The 20,546-nt window shown below is 37.9% G+C and overlaps 1 protein-coding gene across 9 annotated transcripts in view; it reads left to right on the forward strand.

The window, feature by feature from the left end:
* GRIK1 (glutamate ionotropic receptor kainate type subunit 1) overlaps positions 1–20,546 on the forward strand; it is a 362,944-nt gene that overhangs the window by 297,901 nt on the left and 44,497 nt on the right. For 4 of the 9 annotated variants that reach the window (XM_028116006.2, XM_028116022.2, XM_028116030.2 and 1 more), the window contains 5 exons: positions 8,502–8,609; positions 10,985–11,029; positions 16,002–16,115; positions 17,937–18,140; positions 18,792–19,015. In XM_028116006.2, the coding sequence (XP_027971807.1) occupies positions 8,502–8,609; positions 10,985–11,029; positions 16,002–16,115; positions 17,937–18,140; positions 18,792–19,015 (695 nt within the window). The remainder of the gene's footprint in view (positions 1–8,501; positions 8,610–10,984; positions 11,030–16,001; positions 16,116–17,936; positions 18,141–18,791; positions 19,016–20,546) is intronic. The other 5 variants (XM_028116012.2, XM_028116036.2, XM_028116053.2 and 2 more) reach the window with 2 other exon arrangements.

The following is a 20,546-nucleotide window of genomic DNA, read 5'->3' on the forward strand; positions in this document are numbered from 1 at the left end:
ATGTCTTCTTTTTTTTTTTAAGATTTTATTTATTTATTTGACAGAGACAGTGAGAGCGGGAACACAAGCAGGGCGAGTGGGAGAGGGAGAAACAGGCCTCCCGCGGAGCAGGGAGCCCGATGTGGGACTCGATCCCAGGACCCTGAGACCATGACCTGAGCCGAAGGCAGACGCTTAACGACTGAGCCACCCAGGCGCCCTAAACTTTATGTCTTCTTAAGAGAGACTAAGGACGCCAAGACCAATTGAAAGAGAAAAAAATCCCACCAGTTTTACATTCATATAATATTTGACATAACAAGATTCACAAGTTTAAAATATATATCTTATTAATAAAGCCATAAAAACTGAACAAACTTTGTCAAAATTTTAACACACATCTTTGCTTTTATTCAGACTTACCATGTTTACATCAAGGCAACCAAATTCAATTCCCTCAAGTAGTATACACACTCATGCTCTTTGGTTCACTATACTTTTTCATAATTTGGTACATATATTCTCTTTAGTTTATATACAGAAGTATAGCCCATACTCTATATAAATGAGCATGCATAATGCAGCCCCATAGAGCCACATACAGCCTTTAAACATTTTTTTCAATGTGACAGAAAGAAGCATATCATTACCATTACCCAAAGGACAGTTTCTCTGTAACCTATAAAAATAGTAAGATATACAGAGATTTACATGTATAAATCTACACACATGTATACAGTGACCAGTACATCAGTATTATCTCTTATTGAGAAGCCATTTAGATACTCAAAGATTATCCATTAACTTAATTTATCATTAGCTCGAGGTCTTAAACTCAATAAGGAACTTGGATATTATGTTTAAATGGATACATCACAAAGCATAATTACTGTTGACTAAAAATTTTGTCAGAATCCTAATTCAATATAATTGCATACATAATTTTATATCTCCTTCATTTTAAATATTATGTAGCAATTCTAGCAATTTAATAAACCAGTATAAGAAATTTAAGAAGTTCATGGGGTGCCTGGGTGGCTCAGTCAGTTAAGAGTCTGGCTTTGGCTCAGGTCATATTCCAGAGTCTGGCTCCCTACTCAACAGATAGTCTGCTTCTCCCCCAACCCTTCCCCACCACTTGTGCGCTTTCTCTCTCAAATAAATAAGTAAAATCTTAAAAAAAAAGAAGAAGAAGAAGAAAAAGTTTAAGAAGTTTTCGATTACCTACTCTCTGGCTTAAACTATAACTCAATACTGATAAAATTAGGGGAAAGAGATATATTAATTTTTTTAGTTAATTTTTAAAAAAAAATACTTAAATGTAGTTAAAGGCACACTTTGATTATATGAACTTGGGTTTTTACATAAAAATGCTTCTGAGCTAGCAATTTGAGAGTTTTTTTTTAAGGGTAGCACATGAAATATAGTAAAACTTTAGTTTCTCTATATAATGGGAACCTAGGGTATATTAATATAAGTAATCAAAGAAGTAACCAAAAAAAGAAGCCCTTTTATTTGTAAGTTTTTATAATCTAATTTATTAATACTTTCTGGATATAGGAATAAATTTCTCACTCACAGAATGAGGTAAAGAGGCTTTTCTCATTTCCAGACATAAGATATATTCTCTGAGGGTTGCAGCCTTAGTTCCACAATCTTAGCCATGAGTTGAAATGTAAACATAGAACACAAAAAAATCTTGGGCATGGAATTCAAGGGGTATTTCTCCTTTCCAGTGAACTTAAGATATATTCTTGTTCAGACAAAAGAAAAAGACTAACAAACCAGATTTTCAGTCATCTGTCACACTACTGACAGAGAAGTAGATTACTTTCTCTACATGACAGACCACCATGTAACCAGAACAAAATGCCAGATTCCAATTCAATGTTGTCACCAATAGAGAATGACTTTGTGGCCACATGCAAATCGGATTCTCATGTACACGTGTTCTTCTGACTATGTTCTTGAGACTAGACTAGCATTCAAATAACCACTAGTCCTGAGATTTGGTCATGACCAAAACCAAGATCTTCTGAGACACACAGTGCTCTCTTGACTTATATGGTAGAGATGGCCCAGTGGTCAGAGACCAGACACGGATCTACTGGTCCCTGCACCCAATATAAAAATAGAAAGAGCCCAAACTATGAGTTAGGCAAGGTACTTACAGACTGAGAGATTTGGGCAAAAATCAGTATCAAAATATAGAATCAAAAGAAAAGAAATGAAAAGAAAAGAACAAGAGAAATGAAGAGTCAGCAGAAGTAAAATCCATTACTGTTTGGGATTTGCGCCAGGACTGGTCTAAAGAGGACTAAATGAACCATAAGGTTGGCTTTGGCGGGTGAGCTTATTTGGTCATCTTAGTAGAACCATCTCCAAACAGTCAAAGTATAATTTTAAGATAGTTACAAATGTGACTAATACAAACCTAAAGTGAGCAAGTGTTGAAGACACATTTAACTTTGAGGGAATGGGCAAGATGGTGAAGATCATTCCAAGGAGATGTAGAGGAAAAGTAATTGTAGAGGCCACCTGGAAAATCAAAACTGGTTAACATGCCAGGGCAATAAAATTATAATATGAGGGTTATCTTTTATATTAGACATTAGAAGTATCTTTTATTAGACATTAGACATTAGACATTAGAAATCACTTACATCTTATAGATTAACATTTTACAGAGTCTGGGAATTAAAATACATTTCCCTAGAGAATCAAGTCGTCCTTGGGTGAGTCTCTTAGACAATGACCACTATGACAAAGTCCATGCAGTCTTTTTAATTTTTTTCCTTTATTTTCAAATTTTGGTAAGTTTCATTAACGCATAGAAGAGTCATTTAAAAATTCCTTTCTCTCATCTTAATCTAATTCGAAAGGAAACTAACCTTTGGGTTTGCCGTGAACTTTCTATTTACAATACTCTTACAAGAAAGCATAATTCCTTAATACATAAATGAAAATGCTAGAAACCATTGTCCTTAAAAGATCATATCTACTAGAAAAGCACATTCTCTCCTGTTCTCAAAAAGGAAGTTTCTTTCAATAAGACAGAATTTATTCCCCATGGTAAACAGGAATGGCTGTGTCAGGGAAAATTCTAAGAAATGAGGCTTTATGTGCTTTTACATATTTAAGTCCCCTTTAGGGGAAAAAAATGAATAAAAGCAATTATTTTAACAAAATGAACTTAAAAGTTGACTATTACAAGAGCCTAGAGTTAGGTACTAACCACTTACTTCCTCAAAACTAAAACATATATATATATATTTGGACAGTAAAATTATCTTGAGAATGAGCCTACAAGTAAGACATTAATGAAAACATTTTTTCTTCTTTTAGCTCTTGATTTCTGTCTCTTGGCCATCAGATAATATGCCTGATAAGAGAAAAGAAAAAAGTCACACTATTTGATTCACTTCCTATTAGACAATTGTTGTCAAGAGGTCTTATGCAGGGTAGAAATTAAAGCCATTTCCTAAAATAGGGACAATAGTTTAAGTATTGTTTTCAGTTAAGTATACTATAATTGTCTCCTGTGCAAATGCTTCTACATAAGGCAAACAAATTGTAATTATGACTAATATAATTATACATCATTATCTAAATTGTATATGCTTCAGCCTTGCCCCAGAAAATGGATTCCTTATGGATCTTATTCCTCATATCCAGGAGTTAATCATTGTCTATTCACCCTAATCAATAATACACTGGTAATCAATAAATGCTAATTAAAAGTTAGTTTGAAAAACAAAACAAAGAACATAGAAATGCTCGCCAGTGGATGGGAGGCAGGAAGAAAATGCAATTGTGTCAGTAAGAGAAACTTGACTTTGAAGGTCAAAAGATGTTTCAGTTCAGTAAAGAACCAGGCAGGGAGTCTTTGTAGATATTTGAGGCAGGGAAGGAAGCATTGTTAAAGCATGAAAAAGGAACTTTTTTGCCACTTGGATGAGCAGGGAGGAGAAGCGAGAAGTGGGAATTACACTCCACCAGTGACTGGAACACTGAATTCAAGAATCAAACCAACGCAACAGAATCCAAACAAAGGGACACAATAGACCCACTAAGTGGAAGTGAAATTGGATTTCTGAACTGGATTTTAAGACCCTGCTATGAGCTATATGCTACATCAAGAGATAAATGTTACCAATTCTGCCTATTTTCAGAGAGCTCCATAAACTCTGGACAATGTATCGAATTGACTCACAGCATGACCCCCAAAAAGGAAAAGTTGCTTGTAGAAAAAAGTTTTCTGAAAATCCTGTAGAACTTTAATGAAGAAAACTACCTCCTTCCACACAGATCAAGAGGAGGGTTAAAACTGCACATTTTGAGAAGCATGGAAGAACGGGCCTGAAAACTGAGTCCAAGGCCCTAGCACAGTACAGATTTCCACCCAACTGCAGTCTTAGACAAATTGTCTTCCACTCGCTGGTAGATGCTATGACACGAATGCAGTAGTTTATTTAGTGACTTTCACTTACCCCACCGATCCATGAAACCAGCCTTTGCCTTGCAAAATAAAAAGTGACTAGAGTATAAAAAGTAGGATTGGGATCTAGTGGGGAGAAAAAGAAGATCGCAGTGCCAGGAGGTATACCTAACTATACACAGGAGAGGACTCTCCCTACTTGCGTTCAATATTGATTTTTTTTTGCCCCAGGGCAGAGCACATGATTACCTGTATTTCAGCAAGTGTAACAATACGTGTTACTGTCAACTGTAAGAATATGCTATCTTTTTTTTAAAGCTGGTGCTAGCGTTTGGTATTATGACCTCCCTTGGCAATAAGGTCCGGAGGCAAAGTTCAAGGATCTGAAGAATTTCTTATGTGTTACTGCGCTGGAGTCACTCACATCTAGCTTGGCCATGTAGATGGCTTAGATGAGAGCTGAAGGCTTCTTGTGTCCATGTATCATTTCCTGATATGAATTTAACTTCCGGCATTAGCAAGGGATAAAATTTACTTCTGACATGATTTCCATTCCATCTGCATGGTAGCCAAAAACTATGTCTGGGTTAATTGTGCTGGACCCTGATAATTAAGTTGATTCCATTCACTATTCTGTCTGTAAGAACTTTAATGGCGATGCTTTCTTCATGAAACTGGCCACCCTGCGAGGGAAGAATTTCTATTAATACTTAATGGTGTGCAAGTTGGTAGGACAGGGAGATGGAGGAAGAGTGCTATCCCTATGTTCACATGTGGGCGTGTGAATGTGTCATTTTGTCCTGTGAGAACTACCTGCTAACCGGTCCTCTGCAGCACACTTCATAACACCCTCAAGAACAAGTGTCCACCTACCTCCTTCCTAGGCCCATTTCTCGTCATTCCTTATCTTGGATTACAGATCCATGGCAGACATAACTTGTTCTGTATTTCATGGTTTTTACTCAGGCTGTAAATCTTTGCTTGGCCAATTTCTTTCTTTCTTTTTTTTTAATCTTTCTTTTTAAGATTATTTATTTATTCATTTGAGAGAGAAAGAGTGAGTGAGAGAGAGAGAAGGAGCCGGGGGAAGGGGCAGAGGGAGAAACAGAATCCCCGCTCAGCAAGCCTAACTCGGGGCTTGATCCCGTGACTCTGGGATAACTGACTTAACTGACTGAGCCACCCAGGTGCCCCTGCTTGGCCAATTTCTCATCCTATGAGAGCTTAGGCATTCCTTCCTGTAGGAGCCTTTTTGCTGAGGCTTTCTTTCTGGGCAGTTGGGATAAGTACTTCTTTCCATACTTCTTTCTTTTTTTTTCATGTTTTTATTTTTTATTTTATTTTATTATGTTATGTTAATCACCATACATCACATCATTACTTTTTGATGTAATGTTCCGTGATTCACTGTTTGCATATAACACCCAGTGCTCCATGCAGAACGTGCCCTCTTTAATACCCATCACCGGGCTAACCCATCCCCCCACCCCCCTCCCCTCTAGAACCCTCAGTTTGTTTCTCAGAGTCCATAGTCTCTCATGGTTCGTCTCCCCCTCCGATTTCCCCCCTTTATTTTTCCCTTCCTATTATCTTCTCTTTTTTTAACATATAATATATTATTTGTTTCAGAGGTACAGACTTCTTTCTTCAATAACTATGTGCAAATCTTTATCCTCACACCCATAGTGCTTCGTTGAAGTACATTAATGTTCTTGTTCTTACTAAACCGTAAACTACTAGGTGCGCTATATTCTAAGATAGTTTCTGGCACAGAGAAGATAAGAACCAGCAGTGCCAATGGTGTTAAATCCTTGTCCAAATGCCGGAGAAGACCAATGTCTCAGCTCAATCAGTCAGAGAGAGCACATTTTCCCTTCCTCTGCCTCTTTGTTCTAGTCAGTCCTTCAGTGTATTAGATAATGCCCACTCACATTAGGGAGGAGATCTTCTTTATTCAGTCTACTGATTCAAATGGAAACACTGTCACAGATACATCCAGAGATAGTGTTTAACCAGATAAGTGAACATCCCATGACCCAGGCAAGTTGACATAAAATTAACCATCACAACCTCGAATGTAAAGTCAAGGTTTAGACTAATTTGTAGGCAGCATGAATTCATTATGTACTTTACGTGCTGGGAGAAACTGCATGAGTATGAAAATTGTATTTTGGGACAATGAATCTGATGTTGGTTTATAAAATGAAATACAGAAGAGATCAGAAAAAACTATACATGTGAGTCCTGACATGTGAGGTAATAAAAGCCAAACTCCAGAGTTTGTGGGGAATGTGGGAAGGAAAATAAGAGATGGTTGTCAAAATAATCCTTGTTTAAGTTTTCAGTGCTTTCAGTGAGTTAAGAATTGTATGAAGTGCCATTTAAATCTCACAGAAACCCTGCATGGGTCAGACACTGAAATCTGAGACACCCCAGGTTCAAGTTAAGGCTCTTGCCTAAAGTCATACTTCAGAGATTCAAACCCAGCTCTGTGATAAACTCATACTCTTCCCACTGAATTGCTCTGCCTCTTGGCCAAATGGGTAAATCAGTCAACAGGGGCACATGGCGTAGACATGGCAGATATAGTATATCTTTCAGGATTTTCTTCACATTTTACAAATGTCCAGTCATTTTGGTAAAGTCAGGAGAGAGAAAAACAGCTAGGTAGATACAAAGGACTGAGTTCCCCTGTATCCTCATTTGTAAGTCAACTCAAATTAGACAAGATTGCCAAAAAATCACCTAGAGATTGAAGCTCAAGAAACTCCAGGGCCACAGTTTTTTATTTAATGAAACCACCAAAGATGTCCAGTGTGAGTTCTGTGAAGGGGAGACTACTGTGATTTTTAGTTCTTAACATAATGTGGATACACATGTGGCAGGCAGAATAATGGCTCCCCTAAAAGATACCCATGTCCTAATCCCTAGAACATGTAAATGTTATCTTTTATGGCAAAAAAAAAAAAAAAAGGACACCACATATATAGTTAAATTAAGGATTTTTGAGATGGGGCAAGTATCCTGGATTATCTACATGAGCCCTAAATGCCATCACATGTATAAGATGGCATTATACATCACGTGTATAAGACATAAGAAACAAGGGGGCGCCTGGGTGGCTCAGTCGGTTAAGTGTCTGCCTTCGGCTCAGGTCATGATCCCGGGGTCCTGGGATCGAGTCCCGCATCGGGCTCCTTGCTCAGCAGGGAGCCTGCTTCTCCCTCTGCTTGTGCTCTCTCTCTCTCTCTCTCTCTGACAAATGAATAAATAATAAAAAAAAATCTTTAAAAAGAAAAAAGACACAAGAAACAAGTAGAGAGATGGCACAGAAGAGGAGAAGGCAATGTGACCACAGAGGCAGAGACAGGAGACATACGGCCACAGGACAAGGATTGCTGGCAGCCACCAGAAGCATGAAGACTCAAGGAACAGAGTCTCCCATGAGTCTCCACGAGGGAGCATGACCCTGCTGACACTTTGATTTTGTCCAGTGTTACTGATTTTGGACATCTACTCCTGGCCTCCAGAACTATGAGAGAATAAATTTCTGTTGTTTTAAGTCACCCCACTCGGTGATAATTTGCTACAGCAGCTACAGGAAACTAATACAGTGGCCAAGTGACATTGGAAAGCCTAAATCCCAAACACCCTAAAAATTCGATAATACATCCCTGGATTATATCCTTTTCACAGAGGGATAGAGTCGGGGAGGGGATATTTCCCCTGGGCAATACCTTAAAAGGGACTGGACTTGACCTTGGAGAACAGAATATTATGGCTTCCCAGACTTTGTTTACTCCATGTGCAGACTATTTTACAGTCATTCCTTCCATACTCCCCATTTAAATTGTCTCTGTCACAGATTTGACGGATGGTAGATGTTAGAACTGACAAAATAAATGAGAGCTAATAAAACAGGGAAGTGTTCTGCCATCGAGCTACTGAAGCAGTGCAATGCTTTCTAACACCACGACGAAACCAAATAATTGGATACCATGATGAATTTGAGGTATTATAATTTTGATGGTGTTAGGATTATGATAAGTGTGAAACAGTAATGCGATGTTCCTTTTGTCCGTAGGCTCGGTGGGATGGCCTGACTGGGCGTATCACCTTCAATAAAACCGATGGCTTGAGGAAGGATTTTGATCTGGACATTATTAGTCTCAAGGAGGAAGGAACGGAAAAGGTAACCTTCTCAATAATAAATTTAAGAATAAAATAAAGAGCACTGTTCAAGCATTTTAATTATACCTACAAATAGCAGAGTGGTAAGATGATTCTTTTAGCAAGTTCATTTATGGCCAGTTTTCTAGCTCTCTCTCCCGACTCTGCTGATAGATGCTGACATGGTAGATTCTGAAACTGTATGTTATTAATAGCAATACTAACATTCATCTAGTGCTCAGTTTATACAGTAGGCATGATTACAGTATTAAATACATATGGCCCTATGGGTGGGCTGTCATTAGCCCCACCTCTCAAAGGTTTCAAGAAATTGTGTTTAGACTTGGAAAACAAGGAGTTTGTCAATGATTTATCTATGGAATGGCGTCCAAGTTTTACTCAAAAATGAATTTTAATTGCACTTGAGATTGACAGAGGGATAGACTAAAGTAGGAGAGAAAGGGCTTACTGGCTCTTTGATTTTAGGAGGAAATAGGCCCCCAAAAATGCATTTTCATGCTGGGTTCTAATTTTAGGATTATTTTAATTGTAATTTTCAATCTCTCAAAGTTCCAAGTCCCACGTGAGCTCATTTAGAGTAATGCAAATGTGGACTATTTAGACTAATAATAATAATAATAAAAGAATTTGGCTTCTTGGTGTATTTTATTACACCAATTTTATTATTCAATTATGTACTGGAATTAATTAACACTTATATTGTGAAGATTTTTGCCCTTTAGGATCTTAAAGAAAAAAAGGTTTTGAAACCTCCAAAATAATTATCTGAAAATCAAAACTCTGTAATCCAACATTTTTTTTTCTCACTGTAGTGCACAAGAAGGTATGTTTCCTGTAGAAAAGTGCCTTTGGGAACCAGTTACTTACTAATTGAAATGTTTGGGTTGATTTTTAAAATGAGATAAGATTTCCATTTCTGTTCTGTTGCTTTTGGTAACTGAGACATATATTTTTTTAAGGTCCTGACTAGTCCCCATCCCCAAATAGCCTAATTAAAACTAACAAAGACTAATTAGGCTGCATATAATAGATGGTGACCACTGGTGTGGAAATGTTTGAGAAAAATTATTAGTTTGCAGCTTTGAGGGTACACATTATGCACACAGGTTCACGTTTTGAAAAAGCCCTCTCTTCCTGTTTCTGTCTCTCTGCCTCTCTCTCTCTGTCTCTCTCTCTGGCTTTCTCTCCCTGGCTTTCTCTGGCTCTCTCTTTGTCCTTCTGTCTGTCTGTTTCTCTCTCCTTGTCTCTCTCTGTCTCTCCCTCTCCGCCTATCTCTCTCTGACTCTCTCTTTCTGTCTCTCTGTCTCTCTCTCTGGGGTCTCTTCCCTCGGATTTGCTGGTTTGTTAGTTTAACGTGACTGGCAGAGCACAAGGCACCCACCTTGCCTCCATCAGGGCTGTGGGCACAAAAGAAAAGAAAAGAATACTTTTAGGGACTGAAAGCCTCTAATGGCTGTTTTTAAAAAATGTCTGCTCCTCTGTGCATGCCTCTCTCCCCCCTCCACTCTGTTAATGTATAGAACTGAAAGGGGAAGAAAAGCTGTTAAGGAAACATCGTTCTGGCTCCAGCATGTGATGAAAGAGATGGAGCCATCTTTCTGCCTTCACAGCTATTTATATGCGGCAATATTATGCACACTCCATTGGTGTTTTTCCATCACAGGCAAAATCAAATTAGATGAAAGTGTTTTCTCAATTTGTTTCTTATCTCTTCATTGTTTGCAATAACTTTTCTTTCTTCAGGTGACTTGGCCTCCATTCCTGGAAGGAATGACTGGGCCTTAAGGCAATGGGGAAGCCAGCCCATCTCCCTCAGGAGGCACGGGAGGAGATGCCCAATCTTTTCATGTCAACCTCTCATGGGGTCCACAGAGAAAATTGTTAGAAAAAGCCCACTTTTCACTTCCACTCAAGTTTCTACTGCCTGGAGATCCATAATCAAAGAACATGTCATCAAGCATAGCATGTTTTCTTCTTGCTTAGCAATAGCGTGTGTGCGCGTGTGTGTGGATTGACTGTGCTTGTGAAAATACCTTGAACAGGCCTTCTTAAAGAATAATGAAGGCCCGTTCACTCTGCAGCAAAGCTTTGCATATTAAAAAGATCTTTATATGATTTTGTTTTTTTTTTGGTGTGGGAAAGGAAGAGTGAACATCAGGCCGTACTACCAAGTGGAAGTAACTTCTGTGGGACCCAAGTACTTAATTCATCTCTTTACTGTAGATGTGTTCAGGCTTTATGTTGAATTAATGTGCAAGATTCCAAACAGTGGGTGGGGAATGTAACATGCTGAGCACTCACACACCTTAATACCTTCTGGGTTCCATGCTCTATTTTAATTAAGTGCTATTTTTATTTTTCCCTCTGAAAACCAAGGCTGCTGGCGAAGTGTCTAAACACTTATATAAAGTGTGGAAGAAGGTTTGTACTCGGACAAAAACTGCAGGAGCTCTGGGGGGTGGGATGGGGAATATCAGAGGAGAAGCCTGCACCTTTCTGGTTTTGCCAGACCAGTAGATCTCTAATTGCAGTTTAGAGGTGATAGTCTATATAAAGGGAGAACGGGGTGATTGAATATGTTGTCTCTCAACAACATGACCCATGAATTGAAAACAGGCTTGAGATGGATTAAATAATGTTGGATTAAATATTTCCCTCTAGATTATTTTTGTTTCTCCCAGGCAGGATCAGTCCTGGTTAGCACTGAAAGCAGGTTATTGCAACAGAAGCAAACACTGGTCCATTTATATTCTTTCTCAAATCACTAAATATTTTCCCTAAGAGGCATGAAAACAATAGATTTGATCCATCAGACTAGTCAAATAGGCTAAGACTGAGAAGGCTAGGATAAGACATCTCCCTCAATGTCACCACCATAAAATAGGAGCCATTTTCAGAAATTCCCTTCTCTTAGGAGATAGGGAATGTTTTGCGTAGGATCTTTGTCAGTGTATATTGTCTGGCAATTTGTTTTAGAACCAGTTTCCAGAAGACAAAAACATTAGAGACTCTGGAAGGGAAATGAGATTATCTTGTAAATTCTAACACCTCCTATTTCATAGTTTATTGTACAGTATCATGTTGTCAAAGAATGTGCACAGATTTAATGTATAAGCAAATGTTAGACATTAAAAACATTTGGATCAGGAAAATGTCCCAGTGATGTGCAAACATCGTCTTTCATTTTCTCTCTCTCTCTAAACCTAATTGCCAAAATATCTAATGATTTACGGATGCAACTTGAATTACTTCAAGTTGTTCAATTTGAATGGTTTTGTCAGTTTCACTTTTCTCTTGCAAATTATCAGTTAAGTCATGGAAAGTGTAAACAGTTTCCCCCTGTGGTCCAAAAGCTTATTTCTCTCTTGGTAGTACTCAGTAAATGAGTTCAAAAATGTCGTTTTAAGTTTTAAAAATGTAAGTTTAATAACCTTGTTTTAATCTTCCAGTGAATCAGGCTACCAAAGGCATAGAGAAGGCAATCTCGTTTCCTCACTGCTAATAAATAGATGAACCTAACTGGGGCCCAAAAAGAAGCTTATTCCACTAATCCAGCTTGAGACTCCAGGCACTCTATGCAATGTTGAATTAATTCAAACCAAATATCCTAGGGAATGGAATCCAAGTTCTGAAACTACACACAAGGGAGGGGAATGTCCTCTATTTGTCACTAAACTGCAGTAATCACCCCTCCACACACACAAACTTCCCAGAGATGCAACACCATGCCTCTGTACCTCTTCCTTCCTGCTGACCTATCATTGCCCATGTTGTAAGTTGCATATACCGGGGTGTGCTATTTTGTGTTATGATTGATCATCAACAATTCACAGTAACCTGAGCGCTAACAAGTGAGACCTATTGTCCCTTTCCAACAAGACTAAGATTCAAATTCTAAAAGCTCTTTGAATGCTGACCTCCAAAAGAGGATGTGGCGATCTTTCCAAAATCTGTCACTAAAATATGTGTTCATAAGTCTTAGGATACAAGAAACAGACAAGTCTTTTATTTTTTTCCTAAATACTTGATATTTCACTCAGCAATTTTGGATTTTGACTTTATATGGATCACTCTGTAGGTTTGGAAAATGGATACTAGTCACTCTCTGAATACCCTTTTGTTGTGTCGCTTTTTAAAAAAAGTTTGCTTAATGTCATTTGGGCACTCATTTTCAGAAGCTTCCCTTGGTTGTCCTAGATAATAAATGGCTGCTCCCACATGGCCGTTTACAAAGTGAAAGGACCAGACAATTTAGCTCTTGAGTGTTTCTCCCCACGAATAATTGATCCACCCTCTGCTACTTCTCACTGGTAAATTACTGTGTCTGCTTTGGCTCTACGGTTTGAAAATTGAGGTTCTGCTTCCTGTAGGCGCTCCTCCAAGGTCAGAGAACAAGACTGAAATCTTGCTTTTTTGAAACAGACATTCATTTGCTGATGTGTCCATTTAATTAACAGGTAAAGCCAATTGACTACTTAGCTTCAAAACACACACACACACACACACACACACACACACACACACACACGACTTCTGTTTTGCTGATTAAACAATTTGAAAATGGAAGGCTGTGGTCATTCAAACTGCACATGTATACTGTCCACTTCCCAGGAATAACCTGGGAATAACCTTGATACTCTTGTAGTCGAGATTTGAAAGGACCTCTGTTACACAGATAGTAGAAAAAAATATTCTCCCTTTTCTCATTTCATTCTCCCTTTTCATTCTCCCTTTTCTCAACTTCAAGAAAGTTCACATTGAATGGGACTCTGGGGCTCAGCTGATTGGAAATGCTGCAGCAGTGATATCTGACCTCCTCACTTTGGGTTGGGCTGGTAAAAGAAATAAAAGCCAGACATTAAGCTGTGGAGTGGGTTTGTCTACAGTTTCAAGTTTGTACATTAAAAGAGAATGATATTGTGAGGCCATTCAACACTGCCATTTTCATATATTAGTATAGTTCCTTCAAACACACACTTGACCTTAATAGAAATTAGTTAAAGAGAACACATTCCATTACTTAACAAACTGGCTATAAACACAGTTATTTTCTCCACTTTCCAATACTTAATTAAAAGTTAGGTTCTATTCACCCCAGTGCCTAAGTCGAGTTTTAATTAGCCACAGCCCGATTTACTCACAGCCTTCGTTGAGTTAGAAGTCAATTGCTCACAACCTAAAGCATAGCTTTGGATGAAAACCAACAGACTTCAGGCATGTTTAGCCTGAGTTATGTTTCCTAAAAAAAAAAAAAAAAGTCTTTGCCTCAAAAAAGTGGAAAAAGAGGTACACATTGAGAAGAAAGAAGAGAAAAAGTTGTCCCCCTTTCCTGGGTTTAAAGCCAACCAAAGAAATCTGAAGATTCTTCAGTTCACAGATGTTGTGTGCATTGCGTGGGTTCTATGACAAATATCGCCCTTGATGGTGGAAAGATTGAATGGTTATTAAAGGTGCTGTCCTATATTCCAAGCCTACATCTGGTAACCTCGTTACAGATAGGCTCAAAATACTTCCAAATGCAAACACTACCTCCAATCCCCCATTTACCTAGACCGGTCTCCTTATTTCATTGGCCAACTAACTCTTACTAAGTGTAGAAAGAAAACAGTGACATTGAAATAGTTCACAGTGAATGTGTGGATGTGTGATAGTCCTTGAAACTTCCTCAAAAAATTTACATGTCTAAAAAGAGTATTTATCAAGCCAAATGAATTTCTGCTGCTCTATTTAAGCAATAAATCAAAGTAAAGAAATAGAAAAGGAAAGAAGAGGCCTAACATTCCCACTGGTGATATTTTAACTTAATCATCAGAAAAGCCCTTCTTCCTCCATTTTGCTGATAAGGAATTGAGGCACAGCAGCGTTAATGAACTTGTCCAGGGTCACACTGCTGGGACATTGCAAAGCTAGGATCTGGACAAAAGTTTGTCTGTAAAGCTTATATTCTGCCAGGCAGGCAATGTCCTCCCATTGGGAGAGTATATTCAGGGATCAAACATAGGTCTACCCTGTCCATCCCAGAGTCTGTGCAAGTGTTAGTGATCCTCAGTTGCCCCTGTAGTTCATGGCTCCTCTACTTTATCTGCCTCTAAATTAAAATAAACAAACAAACAAATAAATAAATAAATGTTTCCCTCACAATCCAAATTCTATCACAACAGGGCAAGCTTGAAGAAGTTACTGGGGCAGTCATTTGAATGCCCTCTATTATCTATGTTTGTGTAGCTCTCAACAATTACCAACACTTTCAGGTACATCTTCTCATTTGGTCTTCTCAATATCCAGATGACATACTTTACAGTTAGAGAACCAAAGCTCAAAAAGTTTACCCTCTTGCCCAAGGTCACACAGCCATTAGCTTTGCCTGGCTCTGAAACACATCTGCATTCTGTGTCTCACCAGGCTCGCAATAAATGCTTACAGAAGGCTTTAGCTAAATAGCTCGGTTCCCTGAGGCTTTTCTCCTAGGTTCCTCCAAAAGCTAAAGAAATCATTGTACTTCTTTAGAACCTACTAATCCCAAGAGTAACTTGGACTGTGGAGAAAACTGTGGGTCATTAATTTTTTTTTGTTATGTTATGTTAATCACCATACATTACATCATTAGTTTTTGATGCAGTGTTCCATGGTCATTAATTTTTAAAAGATCATTGCGTTTCACTGACTAGTAATCACCCTGGGTGGTTCTGTGATAGATCAATGAGCAATAAAAATGAATACCGTCACTGAAGGAGTTCATAGTTAAGTGCACAGACATAACAAGTAAACAGAAGAGTAACAGGCACCCCTACCTAGCACTAACTCCTCAGTGAAGACAGGATCAGTCTACTGTTCATCCACACTTTTTTTCTCCCATTTATTTTTTTTCCCTTTAAGATGGCCCATCTATCCATCAGCTACCTTGCTCCTTTCATCTCATTCCTTATAAATTTTAGACACCAATGGTACCACTTTGGCAATCTAAGGTTTGTATGACTAGAATGTAAGCTCCACTAGGGAAGAAAGTTTTGTCTGTTTTGTCCATTTTTATGTCCTCCAGTGCCTAGAACAAGGCATGGCATAAAATAGGTGCTGAACACATACATATTAGAAGAAAAGTCAGGTACTCATTTAAGAATTCTGAACTTAAAGAACAGTAAACTTAATAAAGTAATAAACAAAAAGACCTCTCCCCACTCTATCCCAAATGGCACTAATTTTTCCTGTTCCATGTGCACACTCATTCCTTCATTGTTCATTTTCCCACCGTGAGTAGCTTCAGTGTGATGCCCTGGTGTCATCTCCCCAGACTCTAAGCTTTTTTATGTCCATTCCTGGTGTAGAAGGGGGCTCTCTTTAATGTAAATGAGGTCACTGACAGCAAACAGCCTCTGATGTATTGTGTTCTGTGTAGATTGGGATTTGGAACTCCAACAGTGGGCTTAACATGACCGATGGCAACAAAGACAGGTCCAACAATATCACTGATTCACTGGCCAACCGGACACTCATCGTCACCACCATTTTGGTAAGTTGACTGAGTGGAATTCAGGATGTCTTATCCAGACTCCTGCCTTAGATTTTGAAGAATTCTTCAGCTATCTCTTTCATGCCAACAATTTTTTCTGCAAATGTCAATTTTTAATCAGGACATTAAACACCTATGTTTGTATGTACCCATAATTGCACTGAATTAGAAGCTTCCAGTAATGTTCTGCACATCTCCCACCTTCAATCTTTTCTCAGTTCTGCCCTGCTGCACTCTCTGGCCCCCCTCAGCTAGTCTCCCTTGCTCTCTGGCTGCTAGTTGGTTTCAACCAAGTAGAGACCCTGGCAAGAAACCAAGGAAGTAGGGAAAAAGAAGTAAGAACATCTCTTCCCCTGCCTCCAGTGGTTTTCTCAGAACCTCTATCTCTCATAACCACAGCTCCTATTCTGTCAATGATCCTGCTTGCAGACCTCTGTCGTCCTGGATTCCAGGAGCACTCTTTCCTCCTGCCTGCCTTAACCCTAAGTGCTATGAGCTTCCTGATCATGTTGGCCCGTGGATGTTTATACCCTACCATTCCTCCCACCTCCATTCCTATTGGCTTCCTTTGCCTTGCTCATACCTCTGTAAATAACCCCTTTACTAAGAGGCTTTTCAAAAACCCAAGTAAGGGTACTTCCTACGTCCTATTAGAACCTGATCATACCCCTATTCAGTCATTGTACATCCACAGGTTGTTCATTTTTTCTCTTTTCCAACCCTAGCCCAAAGAGTAAAGGACAGAAGAGTCTACCTCTGAAATCTTCACTTTCAGACATTCTTGCTTCATTTGCTTCAGTCTATAACGTTAGACCAATTTATTTCTGAAACCATTAACTTCTGAGAATTGTTCTTCCATAATAAAAATGGTTTTGTTTTTCTGGTGACTACTTTCTCAGCAACTATCTCATGGAAATGTAGAATTTTCTATTTCTATCAGTTTGTTGGAGGATAAGCCTAAATGGGTCTTAAATGTCTGGGGGAAAAATGTATAATGAGAAGTAAAAGGACACATCAGTAATGTAGTAACTATTATAATGTTATAAAATACATTTTCATTTAGCCAAATGAGAATAAGATTAAAGATATGTGGTAGTAAGGAAATGTCCATTATTCATAGAATAGGGGATTTATTCTGTAAGTGTATAAGCATAAATTACCAAATATAAGATTTGAGGTGAGTTCAAATAAGAAAATGGAACTGATAATATAAGAAGACATATAAATAGTCTTTGAACAAGATACCCTGAAGGAATCCAACCAAAATATGTAGATAAAAGTGAATAGTGAAACTGAGATGAAATTTAACTGAGAGATGAGGAAATGGGAGTATTTAGTAGATAGGAAGTTTGAAGAGCAAGAGGATGTATTTGCTGATTTAAATTTCCTTTTTGTTAGTAGGCAAAGTTCTTATGTAAAAGCCAGGAAGGAGGGGCTCATGCAAAGGAAGTCTGGGTGTGGGGACAGATGAAGGCCAGACACCCAGACATCTGGTCCTTCATTGCTGGACCTCAAGTTCAAATGTGACTCTGTCTCTATCATACTGTTCACATACAGCCCTGCCCTCAGCAATGGAGAAAAACATTCTCATTCACACACTGAAGAGGAAGAGAAACTAATATGGGAAATGTTCTGTATTGGTAGAGGGTATAGGGAAAATGAATTTAGGGAAGGCAGGAAGGTGAGCGACTAACTTCCTTACTCTGAAATCTTAACAATCATTTTCAAATATTTTATGTCTTCCAACTGTGGATGGAGCTTGTATAAGGAAATTCTGCCTTCATTATAACAGGGTTTTCATATTTGGTTTGTTTCAAATAGGAAGAACCCTATGTGATGTACAGGAAGTCTGATAAGCCCTTATATGGAAATGACAGATTTGAAGGGTATTGCCTGGATCTGTTGAAGGAATTGTCAAACATCTTGGGTTTCATTTATGATGTCAAACTCGTCCCTGATGGCAAATATGGAGCCCAGAATGACAAAGGAGAGTGGAATGGAATGGTCAAAGAACTTATAGATCATGTAAGCAAAAAAACATCTTTTATATATGGGTTTTAAGTGTCTGACAAAATGCATAGTAAGAAGTAAAAGAGAAAAAATGACTGAGTCAAGGTCAGAAGAAATGTTACATTTTTTTTTTTTTTTGAATCCTAATAATGGTTTAAGAGGTAGGAGAAAACAACAAGGAAATAGAGTTTGCTTACGTAGAAAGCCAAGTAAGGACACAAACTGAGAACAAAAATTTATGGGTCCATCCATCATGCTGAAGAATAAACCTGAGTGATTCTTAAATTCGATAAAAAATCTACAGTTTGCAGCTCAGAGCAAAGTCTCATCTTGGCAGCTGATTTTATGACCAAGTGGCTCCTTCCTTGCTTTGCTCATATGTCCTTTTTAAAGACACCCCCCTGCAGTTTTTTCCTCCATTTAGTTTATATGTCTGTCTGTCTGTTTGTATTCATACCTTCTTGTTTCTCTTTGCTAATAAATACTATTTCATAAACACAAGTATGTAAATCAACTGTTTTTATACTAGAGCCAATCATTACAGAGGCTTCTTGCATGAGAAATATTTGGAATTGAGAAACATAGATCAGGAGGACCCAGGAAAGTCCAGACATTTGCTGGGGAAGTGAGGTAACTAAGACAATGATTTTGAACTTGCTTTTGCAGAAGGCTGATCTGGCAGTGGCTCCTCTTACCATTACCTATGTTCGGGAGAAAGTCATTGACTTCTCCAAGCCCTTCATGACACTGGGCATCAGCATTCTCTACAGGAAGCCCAATGGTACCAATCCAGGAGTCTTCTCCTTCCTCAACCCCCTGTCTCCTGACATTTGGATGTATGTGCTCTTAGCCTGCTTGGGAGTCAGTTGTGTACTCTTTGTGATTGCAAGGTAAGTTCGAGAACTACTGAATTTACAACAACAGATCTAGGTCAGTCTTAGATTAACACGCATGCTCTAGACTAGGTAACATAGGTTAAGAACTTTAAAATGTTATTCTAGTTTTGCCTGGCGCTTATTATGTCAAGTTCTTCCTCAAAAAGTCAGGATTTGAATGAATATATTCTAATTTTTTATAAAGATACTTTTAAAAGACAACAAGAAGATAATTTTTATATTAATTTAATTTTCACAGTATTTAAGGCAGCATAAAATATTTATTTACCTATCTTCTCTGAATTATATTACAACAAAGCAACAGCTCAGCTAATAAATCTAAAACATTTCAACAGGAAGAGTAAAATGATATCCATATACTTGACACCTGGAATATTCCATTACTCAAAACAGAAAAAAAGGTTAGCTAGGAATTATTGTAGCAAATAAGAAACACTGGGGTGAAACAAGATTGTGTAATCCTCAGGAACAAAGAAAAATACTTTGAAAATTTGATAAAATTTGATAAAATTTATTTTTAAAAACTTTAGAGAGTGAAAGAGCATTCTAGAAATAACTAATAACTATGAAAAGAAAGATTACTAACATGTAGAGTCTAAAAGCATGAAATATTTATGCTATCATTGATGATTCAGCTTAGGTTTTATTTTCTGAGATAACTCTATATTTAACCATCCCACTTTACACAATTCTTCAAAGGATTTTTGTACCTTTCAGTAGATTATATTTTCTAAATACCTTTGATGTTGAATTTGAAACACAGCTATTTTATCTTTCTGTTGGCTTAAACATTTGATATCCCTAGATAGAACATGTAAAAAATAATTGCTTTTGTATATACCCCACTCGTTTTCCCTCTTTTACATCTTTCAACAAAACTCAGTGAACTTTTTCCCCTGATCAATTTTTGTTTTCCCTCCAGGAATATCTATGAGAAATAATTCTTCATGCCAGCTCTCTGTCATTGTCCACTCTCTGGTTTTGATTAATGCCAGGTAACTCTTTCCCTGGCATAATTATAAAGCAAGCTTGGGAAAATAACCTAGGCTAGGAAGTCTTAAAGATCCATGAGGCACACATATATAGTCAAACTGAATGAATGTGTGTGCTCACATGTGGGTACACATTCAATATGAAATAAATGTTTTCTCCATACTTCACACCTTATAAAGAGTATCATTATCAGATCCCAGATCATTTTCCAAATTTTGGCCAAGTATTAAGCTACTTTTAAATAATGACCAAAGCTCTCTTTTTATAAGTCCTACCACAGAAGATAGTATATTAGTGTGTATGTGTATGTGTATTAATGTGTATGTGTAGTGATATTGTGCTTTGACACTTTAGTGCTCTAAATCAGTGGTTCTCAACTAGGAGAGATTTTATCTTTCAGGTAACATTTGTCCATGTTCTAAAAACATTTTTTTGGTTATCACAACTGAGGGTGGAAAATGCTACTGGTATAAAGTGGGTAGAGTTCATGGATGCCACTAAACATCCTACAGTATGCAGACAGTTCCCAACA

This window comes from Eumetopias jubatus, unplaced genomic scaffold (assembly GCF_037043125.1).
Source record: "Eumetopias jubatus isolate StellerSeaLion01/CBP00866 unplaced genomic scaffold, mEumJub1_p1.0 scaffold_1, whole genome shotgun sequence".
Lineage (NCBI taxonomy): Eukaryota > Metazoa > Chordata > Mammalia > Carnivora > Otariidae > Eumetopias > Eumetopias jubatus.